Source organism: Vulpes lagopus, chromosome 8 (genome assembly GCF_018345385.1).
Source record: "Vulpes lagopus strain Blue_001 chromosome 8, ASM1834538v1, whole genome shotgun sequence".
Lineage (NCBI taxonomy): Eukaryota > Metazoa > Chordata > Mammalia > Carnivora > Canidae > Vulpes > Vulpes lagopus.
The window spans coordinates 112,031,868-112,046,768 of record NC_054831.1 but is presented as its reverse complement, the minus strand read 5'-3'; the positions used below and the strand labels follow the sequence as shown (position 1 = coordinate 112,046,768).

Below are 14,901 nucleotides of genomic sequence, written 5' to 3'. Positions count from 1 at the left end.
GGCTCACCCCAGACCTGCGGCTCTGCATTTCATCCAGAGGCCTAGTTGACTTGCATATGGGTCCCAGTAGGAGAAACACAGCTCTGGGAGGTACAGAGACAACAAACCAAGAGAGCCTTTAATTACATCTTGAGAAAGTCATTCTGTTTTGAATTTCCTTTCAAGCTCTCCCCACTGCACTCCTGAAATCAAAGACAAAGTCTCAGTTTGGTGCTAACGGGTCTTCAACACCTTCCTCACACTTGCAAATCTCCCTTTTCAACAAACAGAGGGCAAAGCCTTAGGCAAGCAAGGTCTCCAGTAAGCTTTTGATAATGGTGTTTACTCCCCTTGTGTTTGTTTTCAGGATTTTCTTCTATGTGAAAAAAGTGATAGGGTTTTCCATTTGTGGTGGTCTTCATTTCACATTTATCTGAGGGGGGGGAAAACCTGCGTTAAACAAAAATGTGAAGCGTATCAGAATGTGGATGGAATGAGAAGCGAGCAAAAGCCATCACAAGGGAGGTGAGAAACTGAAACCTGGAAAATCCATAGTTGGGGGGGCACTTAGAAGATACTTGGGGCACTGGTGGGAAGGAAACAGGAGAGAAGGGAGCTGCCTGTAAAACCAAGAATACGTAACAGTCAGAAAGGGATTAGCACTGTGGGAAGCATTTATCCCAAACAGCATAACAGCTCTTCTCCCTCCCCACCCCCCCAAACCCTGCCCCGGGGTCTGGAAAAATCAACCACAGTCTGGTTCCCAGACAAGAGGGGAGAGCAAAGTAGCAAAGTTCCACATAAAGTGAAAGATCAGAGTTCCCTCCTAAAACTGAGGATAGCACAGGGTGGACTGCAATGGTAGAAGTATTGGACTCTCCGTGGTAGAGAATGTCCTAGAGAATCAATGAATGAACAAAACCATAACCCATCGAGGACCCAAGTAATCCGTCATTAGCAAGGAAAATGGACGGTATTAACTTGAGTTCAGTCACCCTCAAGGTGAAAAATGCTGCTGCCTGGGGGCTGATACAACATACACAGCAAAAGGAGGAGGGGTTGAGGGTGTTGGTGGTGCCAAGGACAAAGGACATGTCTTTATAGCCAACATTGGACACCAGTCAAGGACTAACAAAATTGGCCAGTGGAGGAACCAAGGAGGAAGAGCATAAAGAGCATAAAGAACCCAGGTTTCTAGGGAAGGAGACCCAGTGAAGTTGGATGGGCTGGGTTTGATTAAAAAAAAAAAAGCATCAATTAAAAAAAAGTCTAGTTTAAAAAATGTTGATTGCAGATTGACCCATATTCAAAACTACTCAAAACAGTGAGGACCGAAGAGATGGCAGTATAAAAATTCAAGAGGTATTTTTAAAAAGAAGAGAAATGTGGGCCTGAAATACGGGTAATCAATTAAAATCAGGACATCAGGACATAAGGATCTGCAGTTTCTGCAAAGAAGAACATAAATCATTGGGTATTTTAAGCATGTCCCAAATACAACCCCCCGAGTGAAGAAAGTACTGAAAAGCTATCTTGTCATGGTGCATCACCAAAAGGGGGCCCTCCAGAGAGCAGATGAAAACTAAAATATTGAAAAAGGTTACCAAAATATAGTGCTGTACTTGTTACATAAAAATCTCAAACATGAAGATACCCAAGAAGGGTTTCTTGGACCTCACCCATCATTCGCTCCCAAGCACCTGCTGAAGTATATACTTTGTCTCTGTCTGTCCACTCATCTCTTCTTCCACAGCAATGACTACATAGCTGGGCACATGGCTCAGCCACAATACAGACCACACTTCCTGGGTACCTTAAAGGCAGAGGTGTGGTCATGCATTTCAGTTCTGGCCAGTGAGAAATAAGCAAGTGTCATGTGGCAGCTCCTGGTAACCTTCCTTTTCCCTCCATCACCTCCCTCCTTGTTGGACCATGGATGCCAACTGGAGCTCTACCCTGAAGGGTCAAGCAAGGGTCACATGAAAGGCAGAGGTAGGTTGGCACCCAGTTGTCTATGATGCAGCAACAGCTCTGGACTACTTACCTCTGAAGTTCACTAGAGGAAAGAGAGGTGATGTCTACCTCATTCAAGCCATTGCTACTCAAGTTTTTTTTTTTTTTTTTTTTTCTGCTGGTCAATCCTAACTATCACACTCTTCTTGGCCTTTTACTGAAGTCTCGCTGTCCTTGACCATTTGACCTTCCCTGACCAGCCTAAACACTTGGATTGAGAAAAGTCCTTTCAAATTCCCCTTCTCTCAACCCCTGTATCTCTCTCATTCCTGAGTAAACAAGATTCACCACCCCATCCTCACCACCCATCATTCCTTCCCTGTCAGCAGCGCAGGAACTACTGAAAGGGGAAATTGGAAATAAAATTTAAGCTTAAAAACGTCTCTCAGAGATCATCAGTACAACCACAGGCCAGCTCCTCAAGAACAGGACAGGTGACTCCTCACCACTGCACTCCCACTGTCTCTAAGTATCCGGTGCATAGTAGGTCCAACATGTGTTTATCCAAAGCTTAAACTATCACCAGATCTACTCAACTGTATTCTTACTTATCTCTAGCTCGCATCATATCACATGTTCCTTTACATGCTAAGTAAGCACTCCTCTAGATGCCAGGCATACAGTGATCACCAAATGTCCCTACCCTCACGGAGTTTTACATGCTAGTGGAAAAAGGCAAATGGGAAATAGATGAATAAATGAATAAACGAAAAATTCAAACAGGGATACATGCTATGAATTAAGTGATGAAACAGTGAGAGGCTGGGGGGGGGGGGATGGCAAGATTTTAGATATTCAGATGGTCTTAAGCGGTCAGTTCTTAAGTGGAGGGAGTAGTGGCCAGATCCCAGGTAGAAACAGGCAGGGTGGATCTTGGGCTTGTCAGACAACTCCCCCACCCATTCCCCCTCACATTCTCATTTCCCTCTCTCCCTTCTTCCTTCCCTCCTTCTCATTCTGTCCCTGTGTCTCTCCATCCCCATGTCTTTTCCACTAAAATGAGTATCTGAATCTTCAACCAACCTCTCCTTCTGCGTGACTAGCTCAAAGAAAGGGTTACCCGACTTTCAAGGCTAACCTCCCTCTATCGACAGCCTTCATTCCAACACCAACAGACCACCCATCCATCATTAAATCACTCTCTCTTTGTGAGTCTTTAATTTCTCCTTCAAATGTTCTCAGGTACAGTATTGAAAATACACTCTCATTTTCCTCCCCCCCACTCCGTTCAAACGGCCATCCTCTGCATACAAATACACCACAGACTTGCATACATACACATATGGAAACACACACATATACGCGCAAGCAGATGTACCCCCACACCCATACAGGCACACATCCTTAACTAGATCTGTTTGGTGAAACCTCAGATCTTTGACCACAGAAGCTCATGCCTCCACACCCACATCTCCCACCAAAGGATACTTCTACACAGATGAAACTCATTGTCCCATGGGACCATCCTACAAAAGTCTCCAGAGGGACCCTGGCTAGCCTGTCATGTTCATGCAGAAGTCCTGCCTAGAATTCCTTCTCTGGCTTTCTCTTCTCTAACATCTCCTTTTCCTACTTGCCTATTCCAAACCTGATAGCTTCTGTGAACTCTTGTACTTGACCACAACACCCTTCAGAAGCCATTTCTCTTAACCAATCTGTTCCTGGAGCTCTTCTACCTACTAGAGTATCTCCTTAGGTTCACTTATATTCTGCACCCCCCTCCCATCTTTCTCTCATACACATACACACACACACACACACACACACATTTTATGAATGGTCACATGCACACACCTGCTCTCCTATTAAACTAGAGGTTTCTTAAGGTGAACTACATCCAATGTCAGCCCCTAACAAGAAGCACATTCCTAATAAATACTTAAAAAGTGACAATCATTGTATCTTATTCAATAAACACAGGCTATTTCTGGTTTCCACAAAGAATAATAATAAGCATGGACAACTCAAGTCCTCAGAAATCTTCAAAATTGGCAGGCTTTACTTCACTAAGCATTTAAATGGACTTTCTTTCCTACCCGCCTCCACTTCCCCTCCCAATGAGGCAGAAACTTTGCTCTCCCTTTGGGGAAGAACTGCTCCAGACTCTCAGCCCACGTGGTTTCCATGGGGATAGCTATCCCCATGGGGATAGTACCTGTCTCTGCTCTTGAGAGAGGTATGTGACTTTAGGCCTGGGCAGAGGACCCAAGTCTGTCCAATGAGCCTACATCCAGAGAAGTTTCTCGAGCAAATAGGAAAGAATCTGTCCCTCAGGGAGGCTGAGCTGTGGGGACGTGCCTTGGAGCTACTTCTGGACACCCTCCTACTACCTGAATGGAGTCTGCCAGGGAAGCCAAGCTGATGAAAGCAGAGCTAACAGAAGGAAGTGGTGATAACATCCCTGGAAACTCGGTCCAGCCAGACCAGAGACAAAATTCACTATCCCTTTTCTATTGAATTAAAAATTTAAGGATTTTTTCCCATTTGCAATCAAAAGGATTTTCAATCAAATACAACAGTTTTAACTACCTCTTGATTAAACATTTTTATCAGAATTTATATAAAAGCCAAACAGTAAGGGTCGAGTTTCTCATTAAAGACAAACAGGCACGAAGGAGGAGCAAGACAGATCTACTGAGTATGCTTGAGTGTCCAATATTTCTAGTAAAGTTTACCTCATTTTTTCCCCAGGAAATCAACTTCCAACCAATCATACATACTTCAAAAAAGTCTTCTATTCAGTCAGCATTTGGGACTTCTACCTCTTATACTAAGAACATTTTTAAAAGAAAGGGTAAAATTGTTATTATTCTACAGTACAACAAATCCCTCGCTCATTACAAAGTAGAGGGCAAATCGCTGCAAATTTTCACAATATGGTACTGTCACTGACATCACATCAATTTGGAATATTTCAAAAAAACTCACCTCCATCACCACGTTTAATATAGTTCTTTTTTAAAAAAAGATTTTATTTATTTGACACAGAAAGCGCACAAGCAAGGGAGCAGCAAAGGGAAAAGAAGCAGGCTCCCCAATGAGCAGGAAGCCCAATGCAGGGCTTGATCCCAGGACCCTGAGATCATGACCTGAGCCAAAGGCAGCTGCTTAACCGACTGAGCCACCCAGGCACCCCTAATACAATTCTTCTATATAAACCATCCAGTCAGTGTGGAAAAGGCCACAGTCAACTTGCAAAATAGAAAAGGCCTACCTTAAAATGCATCTCTAAGAGAAGGAAATCGTATCATTCAAATATGTATTTAGAGAAAATCCAAATACTTCCTGGTATCAGCCAGTTTGTTTTAACTTCTGGATTACCAAGACATTCAAACTATTCTTTTATAAACGAAATAAAATCAAATTAGGATTAAAGACAGAATGTTGGTCATAAGAGAAGGGCCATTTCCCCATGTTTGATGTGCTTCATACAAGCATAGAACATATTTAAGAGAACATGGCTTCCTTGAGGAAGGGATTAAGGATACAAACCTAGGAAACAAAGAAAATAATCTACTACGAAGGGTGAAGATAAAGCCTATCAAGCTCATGCAGACCTTGAATAAAAGCCTCTGCTTATGTTTAAACAGAGTTTGGGTTTTTTTTTTTTTAAAGAGTTTAATCAATCCACCTTCCAAATATGTTTTATCTATAAGAATACTTCACAAAAATCCTGTCCTTCCTCATTAAGCACACTCAGATGCTCCAAGATATTCATGACTTTGCTAACATCATGAAATCCAATTTGAAATTGTACCCCTTACATAAAGAAAAGACAGGAAATGTTTTCATTCATAAATGGCTGATACAGTTTAAATTGTTATTCTTATAAATTTTCCATCATCTCCACTTAACAACAGTTTAAAAATGTTTCTTCCCAAACAACTATTGAGATAGAAAAAATATACCACCATGTGTGCATGCACACATGTGCACGGGTACACACACAAATACTCCTTTTTTATACCATTATTGTAATGAGACAGCAGGATTTGCAAGTTTTCTGAGTTCCACACATTACTTCCTGACACACTGGCCCACCAAGTGGGGAGGTGAATCTGGAAACCAAGTGGGGAGGCAGGGAGTCACTTGCATTTCTATCACTCTACTATATACAGGAGGACTCCCACTTTGGTTCCTGGGCCTTGAGTGCTCTCTTGAATTCCAGTGCACTGGTGCAAGTGCCTACATGATGTCTCTGTGGGAATATTCCACCAAAATATCCAATGTCAGCTTTAGCTTTCCTTCAAAACTAGCTTCTCCTCTCACCTCCCTGCTTCTGCTTCAGGTCCTACCATTTATCCAAGGCTCCAGTTCACTCTGAGTCACCTTGGCTCCTCTGTCTCCCTTCTAAGTTAGGGAGATGCACTACTTAGTGCCCGTGCACACCCCTCCTTTCCATCCATGTTTCACATCTTAGTTCAAATTCTCTCACACTTCTATCTCCATTGGGTGGTGGCATCCTCCCTGGTCCCCCCACCCCCAACCTCTTTTCAGGCTCCACACTAATCTAGTCAAAAGCTCAGATTCTTACTCACTCCAACCAAACCGTTGGCCCACTCCAAAGTCTTCATGTGTGCTCAGTAGTAGAGCCATTGTCTTTCCAAAGGCCTTCTTTCTTGCTAATAGAGCATAAGAGTATTGATGCTCATGTGACAATGTGCCTGGCCCCCAGGGAATGACATGAGATTAGTCTAAGCTGATCATGGCAATCTTCTTGTCAATGACTGGCCTAGAGTGGTCATGTGATCCATTTCTCATCAATAAATAAAAGAGCCCAATAGAACTGTTCCCAGGAAAGCTACTCTTTATTAAGAGATGTACAGAGGTTTGCTATCACTCCCATCCCCACCATGACCTTGCTTTCCGTGTTCCATGCTATCATGTGAGGACATGATGTCTGGAGCTGTGGCAGCGAACTTGTGACCATGAGGAGGCTGCTGAAATTTCAGGAATGGCAGAATAAAAAGAAAAAGAGGGTCCTTGAAGATGTGATTGCCTTCAACCAAAACAGCCTGAGACTGCCCACCTAAAGACTTCTTTATCAGTAAACAAAAGTCCTAATGCTATCTGCCAGTGTTTGTTGGGTGTTCTGTTACCTACAGCCCAAAGCATTCTTTTTTTATTAAGATTTTATTTACTTATTCATGAAAGACAGAGATAGAGAGAGGAAGAGGCAGAGACACAGGCAGAGGGAAGAGCAAGCTCCCTACAGGGAGCCTGATGCAGGACTTGATCCCCGGACCCAGGATCATACCCAGAGCCAAAGGCAGGCACTCAACCACTGAGCCACCCAGGCATCCCAGCCCAAAACATTCTGACAAACCCTTAGAACAAACTCTTTACCTTACCACTGGGAAGTCCTCTGTGCCATGCTACTCACAACACAACACCAGCATCACGTGGGAGCCCCAGCTTAGACCCCAGGATTCAGAATCTCTAGGGGTAAGGTCTAACAGTCTGTGTTCTAAAAAGCTCTCTAGATGATTCTTGAGCACACTGAAGTTTGAGAAACACTGCTCTGTAATATGATAACAAATTACTTTTTTCCATTCACCTACTACCCTATATACTGTAAGGAATACTGGGGTCTGTATTTCTCCAGTGACGGCAACCCCACTTCGCTAGGTTTGAGCATCACATCTGTCACTTGTTTAACTCCACCTCTTCTTAAAGTTTTCAAGCTCAAGGCCTCCTGGGACTTGAGAGGAACTCCAAGGGAGTATGAGAAAGTCAAAGTGGAGAGGAACATGTTGCCATGCAAGGGAACAGGTCCAGGACTGCCAGATTTATGATTATGTCTGGAAAGAAAGAGAGAGAGGAGAAAGAAAGAGGAAAAGAGAAAGAAAGAAAGAAAGAAAGAAAGAAAGAAAGAAAGAAAGAAAGAAAGAAAAAAAAAAGAAAGAAAGAAAGAGAGAGAGAGAGAGAGAAAGAAAGAAAGAAAGAAAGAAAGAAAGAAAGAAAGAAAGAAAGAAGAAAGAAAGAAAAAGAAAGAAAGAAAGAAAGAAAGAAAGAAAGAAAGAAAGGAAGGAAGGAAGGAAGGAGGGAGGGAGGGAGGGAGGGAAAAGGCTGAAAATCTAGATTTACATGCAAAGATTTTTAGAGAGAGACAACTAATGGAACTTTTTAAACTACTGGTACATATTAGATAAAATAAGTCCTCAAGTATTTAGCATCCCCCTGACAGTTGTGACCCAAAATAGATAGTTCTTAAAATATCTACAACTTACTTTGAATGTTGTGGCCACATACATTCATTGACTTTATCTTAAAAGCCTAAAATTAATTTTCTATGGCTTATTATGTATTAGCCTCTAGTGGACACAGGGTATTCATCAATATTTATTCCCTGTTTGCAAAATGGGTGGCAAACGGTCAATTTCAAGTTAGTGTTGGAAGGACTATTTTATCCATTAGTTGGTGAAGACTAGACACTTATAAGTATGAGCTTCTCAGGGGCCTATGAAAATGTTTAAAACGTGAGAGAAAAAATTAATTGGCCACACACACACACACACACACACACACTACAAAATTAAAAAACTAACAGATGCCTACAAAATGCAAATATAAGTCAACTAATGAGCATCAACTCAAACAGGGTATATTACTAGTATGTCATAGCACAGTAAATGTAGGATGTGGATACAGCCATTTTAACGTCTGATACGATGTGGAGGGGAACCACATCAACTGGGCGTGGGACCTGCTGAGGTCCTGAAAAGGCCCAGATTCTCAACCTGGAACCAATGACTCTGTTGTTAGTCTTGTCTACTTTAGAGCAATCACCAATCTCCTTACCTATTTCTACTGCCCCTCAAGGTTGCTTACTCCAAAGGAGGATCCTCAGCCTAAAAACGAAGTTTTCAACCATGGCCGCACATTGGAATCACCTAGGGAGCTTTAAAAACACTGCCACCTGGTTTCCATCCTGGAAGACTCTTACTGAACTAGTCTGGGGTAATGCTGTGAGCCTGAGAATCCTCCATCCCCACTCTTACCATCGCTAGAGTCTAGCCATTTTAGAAACATTTTAGAAACATTCTGGAAAACAGTGTCTGGAATAGCAATCTCCCAGTTATACCATCTTGTTAACTAGATTTTCTTTCTACTGTCAAGTCTTTGAACAAAGGAAGATCCTGGTACCATCAAGTGTTCTGATTATCTAGAACAGAGGTCAGCAAACTGTTTCTGTAAAAGGACAAATACTAAATGTTTCAGGCTTTGCAAGCTATGCAGTCTCTGTCACAACTATTCAACTCTGACACTGTGGCCACGGATGATATATAAACAAATGAGTGGGGCTGCGTTCTGATAAAACTTTATTTATGAGCACAAATGTGAGTGTTGTGTAATTTTCACAGTGATGAAATGTCATCTTTCTTTTGATTTTCTGCCATTTAAAAATGTAAAAACCATTCTTCACTCACAAACTAAACAGGAACACTGGCACTGGGCCAGTGGGACCCGTGAGCCACAGTTTGCCAACCCCTGATCTAGAACTATTCCACTGCAGACCTAAAATTAATGAATGACGGAATTCAAATTATTCAACGAGAACTACATTGAAAGTGGTCAGATTTACATCCTTCACTCATTCAACTAAATTGTCCATGTAGTTGGGACATGGAGTGTGGAACTGTCCACATAGTTGAACATAAACCATAAATGACCTATTAAAACATGACTTTCCAAACCTCATCTGCATAGGAGTTTGCAAAAACTGTAAAGAAGCAGTACACAAGCATGTTTTAAGGGTCCCACATAAGGATTTCAATAATATGTTAATTTGCTGCCAACATTTAAAATTCAGGATATTTCACATAAAAACTCAGATTATCATTCTCTTGGAAAAATAACTGCAAAATGTGGATACTGGGCCCAAACGTTGGCATGGCAACAATCTGCAAGTGCTGCACAAGGCTACCCCTTTAAATGGGCCATGTTCTCCACTTGACCACAAACCCCATCTTCGGGTAGGTTAACTGGATGTCCCTAGGGGCATTTTGCGTTTATGACCCCTTCTCTATGGGCCTTAGAAAAACCTTACATCTCTTACATCTCTTTCACAACATGGCTTCAATATCTCATTGGAAGACCTCATATGAAAATCTCTCCATCTGCTCTCAAAATTCAACACCTCCAGACACCAAAGCCCTAGAAATGAAATCATTGGTTTTCACGCCAGAGCAAGGTATCAACTTAAGAAGAGTTTCAGTCAAATCCCCCTCTCAGTGTGTTCTCAATGCGAACCATGGTCTCCAATAAGATAGACAAATGACAAATGACCCTTCAGGTCTTCTCATCTTCAAGCCAACCAAGGTAGAGAGGCCGACCCCAAGGAGGTAGGGTTAGGGTGAAAGCACTCACATCAGAACATCTTAATTAAGCAGAGTGATCAATAACACATATAGTATTTAGAAAGCAAGCTTTGGGACTGATGGAGTAAAACCAACAAAAAGACTATTCTGCATAGGATAAGAAGTCAATTGCCAGATTTTGAAAAAAAAAAAAAAAAAAACAACCTAAGAACATGCAGGAAAAGCTAGTAACTAGAGTTTGGTCATTAGTAACCCACACTGTGTGATTTCACCTGGCTCACACCCACCTTCAACACAATAGTTTATTTTGGGGTGGCCGACTTCTGACAACTACATGCTAATTGATATGATGCATATTATCTTCTTACAGGTGAAAGGACCCCGGGAAAGAAAAATTTCCAGGTATATACAGAGTGGGTCCCTAAGGCGCTTGAGCAACATAAGCCCAACCCCCGTTTTTTAAATATAGGTGTTAGTTTAATTTGTTAGCCACATCAGAAAAAGAAATGTTCAAACAGTAGATTTTCCACTTGAAATTAAAATGGAAATTAGCCCTTAGAAAGCAGAGATGACTGTAAGTTTATACATCAGTGGCTGGTTCATGAATTATTAACTGATTTTAATGATCCTGGCTATATTTTATTTGAAGTTATTCTCCTACTTTCAACGACTTTTGAACCCTCAAAACTCTTTCATCCATTCTCCATAGACAGTACACTTTCTGCATGCTGACATTTAAAAAGGATCCATATACTCACAGAATGTAAAGATAATACACACATATAATTTATACAAAGGACTCTGGTCGTTTGTTAAAGACAGAAATGAATGAAACCCTATTATTCACGGTTTGTAAATAAATTTAAAGATAAGCACTAACTTTTCACTTGTTAAGCCTGGAGCAGAGGGTTCTATATTTCTTCTAAAGTTTCCCAGATGGTCATTAAAACAAGAAAGGGCAGAAACATACTTGCTTTGAAACCCATCATTTCCCATCCAGAATGATAATACATGTCATCAAAAGTTAAGACTTCAGAGATTAATAATTACAGGTATTTCCAAATAAAATAGATGTATGTCCTGGTATGCTAGTCTTTACATTTTCTATACAGATCTGCATTGAATAGTACCACTTCAGACACACAAGTTAGCTGTGAAACAAAATGCTATAAACCGTTAATTAGCACTTGCTGCTTTATACCCATAAAGTTAATACTTCCTCTTCTACTACTTTCTCCCTATAAAGAAAAATTACTGGGAATAAAATTGGGTTTTTCACTGCTGAAATTAAGAATAGGAAGATAAAGTATTGGGGTTTGAATGAAAGATTATTGTATTTTTACCTGCAAGGAATTAAATGCAAACACCCCTTAGAATAAGTACAATTTAATTTCTACCAATATTAAGTGCTGTGCCTGACTTTTGTAAATCTGGTGTACACGCAGCACGTACGACCACCAGACTACTGAATTACTAAGAAACCAGGTTATTTCAGGCAAAAAGCTACATCAAGAAAATATGACAGCAAACCAACTTGCATCCTCACTCCTGAAGTTGAACAAGCATCTCAATAAACAACGGCAGGTTTCGAGCTTTCTATACCCTCCTGAAGGAAATGTTCTGACTTTAAATGGACTCAAAATAGCTTTTCTCAAAAATAAATAAATAAATGAATGAATAAAAAGAGACACACACAAAACACCCACAATTTCCTCTGGTCCCTTGAAGTACCCTTGGGATCTCAGCGAACAGAGAGATTTGCCACGCACTGCAGTGACTGGATTAGTACAAAAGGTTTCTATTTTGGTGTCATTCGAGTGTTGCTGATCTTAAATCAGGGAAAGAAGTAGTTACATTAAGCAAGGTAATGGCTTCCAAAAATAAGAGCATGCCCGGTTCTCCAAGGCTTGCATACACAGGCCAAGTTGTAAGGAGATAAATAATACCCCACTGGAACAATTAGGTGGATTCTCAGAAACACGACATACTTAATTAGGCTGCCTAAGTCCCTAACTGAGCATACAAGGGGGACTTTTTAAAGCATTTAATAACCTGAGTAAATCCAAAATCAGAGGACAGAAACGAAAACCTTCACCCAGGCCCCTGCCATAGGCCTTTTTTCTTGCTTCTCTTTCAATGCTTAACCTACCACTCTGGGAATTTTGAGAGCATGAACTCCCTCCTCCCGGCCCCCGCCCCCCAGCACCACCAAAGGGTTAAATCACCCTGAATAATGTCCCTCCGTTGTATACTTGGGGGGGGGGGGGAGGCCCACGGTGCCAGGCGCGGGGCTGGGCGACGGGGACACAGGGGTGAGGCACAGAGACCCCAATGGTCTTTCACAAACTTCACCACTGGAGTTGGGAACGGAGTATAAACAAATAGAAAGGAACACGAGCCTCCATCAGCCACGGGGCACAGCAAACTGTTCCTCACTCTCTAGATACAATTCCTCCTCTTCCTGTTATTTATTCATTAGTTTTGTATAGCACCTTTCTTTCAGCGGCTCCTTATTTCCTCCTCTGTTATCCAAGCAATCATAAACAAACTACGATTTGAAAGAAAAGGGGGGGGGGAGGAGGGAGGAGCAGGGGGGACGGAGAAAGAAAAACCACATTCAAAAGGCACAGGCCATCCAGAGCACAGCTCTTTCTCTGAACATCGCCCTCGGGGTGATGTTTCCTCCAAAGCCTGGCCCCGGGGGCTTCAGGAAGGACCGGGAAGGGGAGTCCGCGCCGCCCCGGCCGCAGGGCTGCGCCTCCCGCCCCGACTCGCCGGGTCCGAGCTGCGCCCGCTGCCCTGGCGAGACCCACCTTCGCCCACCTGAGACGCTCGGTCCTCGAAGTTGGCGCGGGGGCTGGGGGCGGGGGGGGCGGGGCGGACCGGGTGGAGGTGGGGTGACCCCGCGCGTGGTGTGGACGTCTCCAAACCCGATCTCCCCGAAATGCAAAACTTACCCCTCCCCAAAAAATGAAAGATGAGAAGCCGCTCGCGCTAACCAGGGAGGGGCCGGCACCTCCGTCCCGGGGTCCGAAGCGCCCGAGCGAGAGGGCAGCAGAGGCCACCTGCGGGGGTCCCAACACTTCGCCCCCCCCGCCCCCGCCCAATCCAGGGCACGCTCAAAAGTTTGTTCCTTTCCTCCCCCGAGCGGCCCCGGGTCCAGCTCTCGAGAGCGCGGGGAAGGTAAGAGGGGCGGGGAGGGGGGAGGGAGGGGGCGGCGAGGTGGTCGGACCACGAGATCGGGGACTCCTGCGTCGCACCCCCCTCCCCAACTCAGGGGCGCTGGGACCGTGTTTACTAATAACAACAACAAAGAATCACAAGCGTGTCCCCTCCTCCGGTCCTTGGAAGCTCTTCGCTTCTTTGGGGCAGCAAAGGGGAGTCGGCGGGGCTGGCGGTGGGGGCGCGCGGGGAGGGAGCGCCGAGCGCCGGCAGAGGGACAAAAAGGGGGGGTGGGAAGGGGGCAGAAAGAGTAGAGTGGGAGAGTCGGACACAGACGAAGGCGCAGCGGCAAAGGAGCGGAGCGGGAGAGAAAAGTGCAGCGGGCGGGGGCTGGAGAGCGGGGCGCGCCCGCGCCCGCGCCCGCGCCCGGGATGGGGAGGTGGCCCCGGCCCCCCGGCCCCCCGGCCCCCCGGCCCCGGCCCCGGCCCCGGCCCGCTCGGTCACCTTGCTGTAGCCGTAGTACCCCAGGCACTGCGCGAAGTCCAGGCCGCCGGGGTCCCCGGCCGCCGCGGGGTAGAACCTCACATCCATGCCGGAGCCGGGCCCGGGGCCGGGGGGCCGGGGGGCCGGGGCTGGGGCTCGCCGGGGCCGCTGCCCGCCTCCTCGCAGCCGCTAGATCCACCGTCGGGGGCGCCCGGCCGGGGCTGCCCGCGGGCGGCGCGTGAGGGGCTCGCGGCCGGAGGGGCGCCGCGACCCGAGCCCGGGGAGCCCGGGGAGCCCGGGAGCCGCGGCCGCCGCACACAAAGGCGCGGCCACGCGAGCCGCGGGAGAGCGGGAGGCGGCCCGGGGGACGCGCCCCGCCGGGGCACCGAGGCAGCGCTGCGCGCGGGCCGTGCGCCCGGGGCGCGGGGCGCGGCGCGGGGGCCCGGGCGGCGCGGCGAGTTCAGGTGCGCGGGGCGAGGCTGGGACGGCGGCGGCGGCGGCTCGCCCCGCTCCTCCTCCTCCTCCCGGGCGGACTGAGCAGAGGAGCGGCGGAGACAAGGGGCCCGGCCCCTCCCCTCCTTCCCCCCTCCTGCTCCGCCGCCGGTCCCCTCCCCGCGCCGCCGCCGCTCCGCCCCTCCCACCGCGGGCAGCTGGCGCGCCGCCCGCCCCGCCGGTGCGCTCCCCGGCCCGGCCCGCCCCCGGGCGCGCCGACCCCGCCCCGGCCCGCCCCGCCGCGGCCCCTGCCCCGCGCCCCGCGCCCGCGCCCGCGCCCCGCGCCCCGCGCCCCGCGCAGCCCGGCAGCGCCCGTCGCGCGCGCCGCGGCTCCCCCTCCCGGGCCCCTCTGCTCCCCACCTCGCCCCCCTCCCTCCCTCCCTCCCGGTCCTCTTTGTCCCCGATGCCTCGGAGCGCTCCTCGCTCCCTTCCTCGCCTCGGCCGCCGGCCC

The 14,901-nt window shown here is 46.4% G+C and overlaps 1 protein-coding gene across 2 annotated transcripts in view; it reads right to left on the bottom strand.

The window, feature by feature from the left end:
* The window catches only part of TOX3 (TOX high mobility group box family member 3), a 111,876-nt gene extending 97,277 nt beyond the window's left edge, over positions 1-14,599 (bottom strand). For both annotated transcript variants that reach the window (XM_041767358.1, XM_041767359.1), the window contains exon 1: positions 13,980-14,599. In XM_041767358.1, the coding sequence (XP_041623292.1) occupies positions 13,980-14,066 (87 nt within the window). In that variant the 5' untranslated portion in view covers positions 14,067-14,599. The remainder of the gene's footprint in view (positions 1-13,979) is intronic.
* Positions 14,600-14,901: the final 302 nt, after the last annotated feature.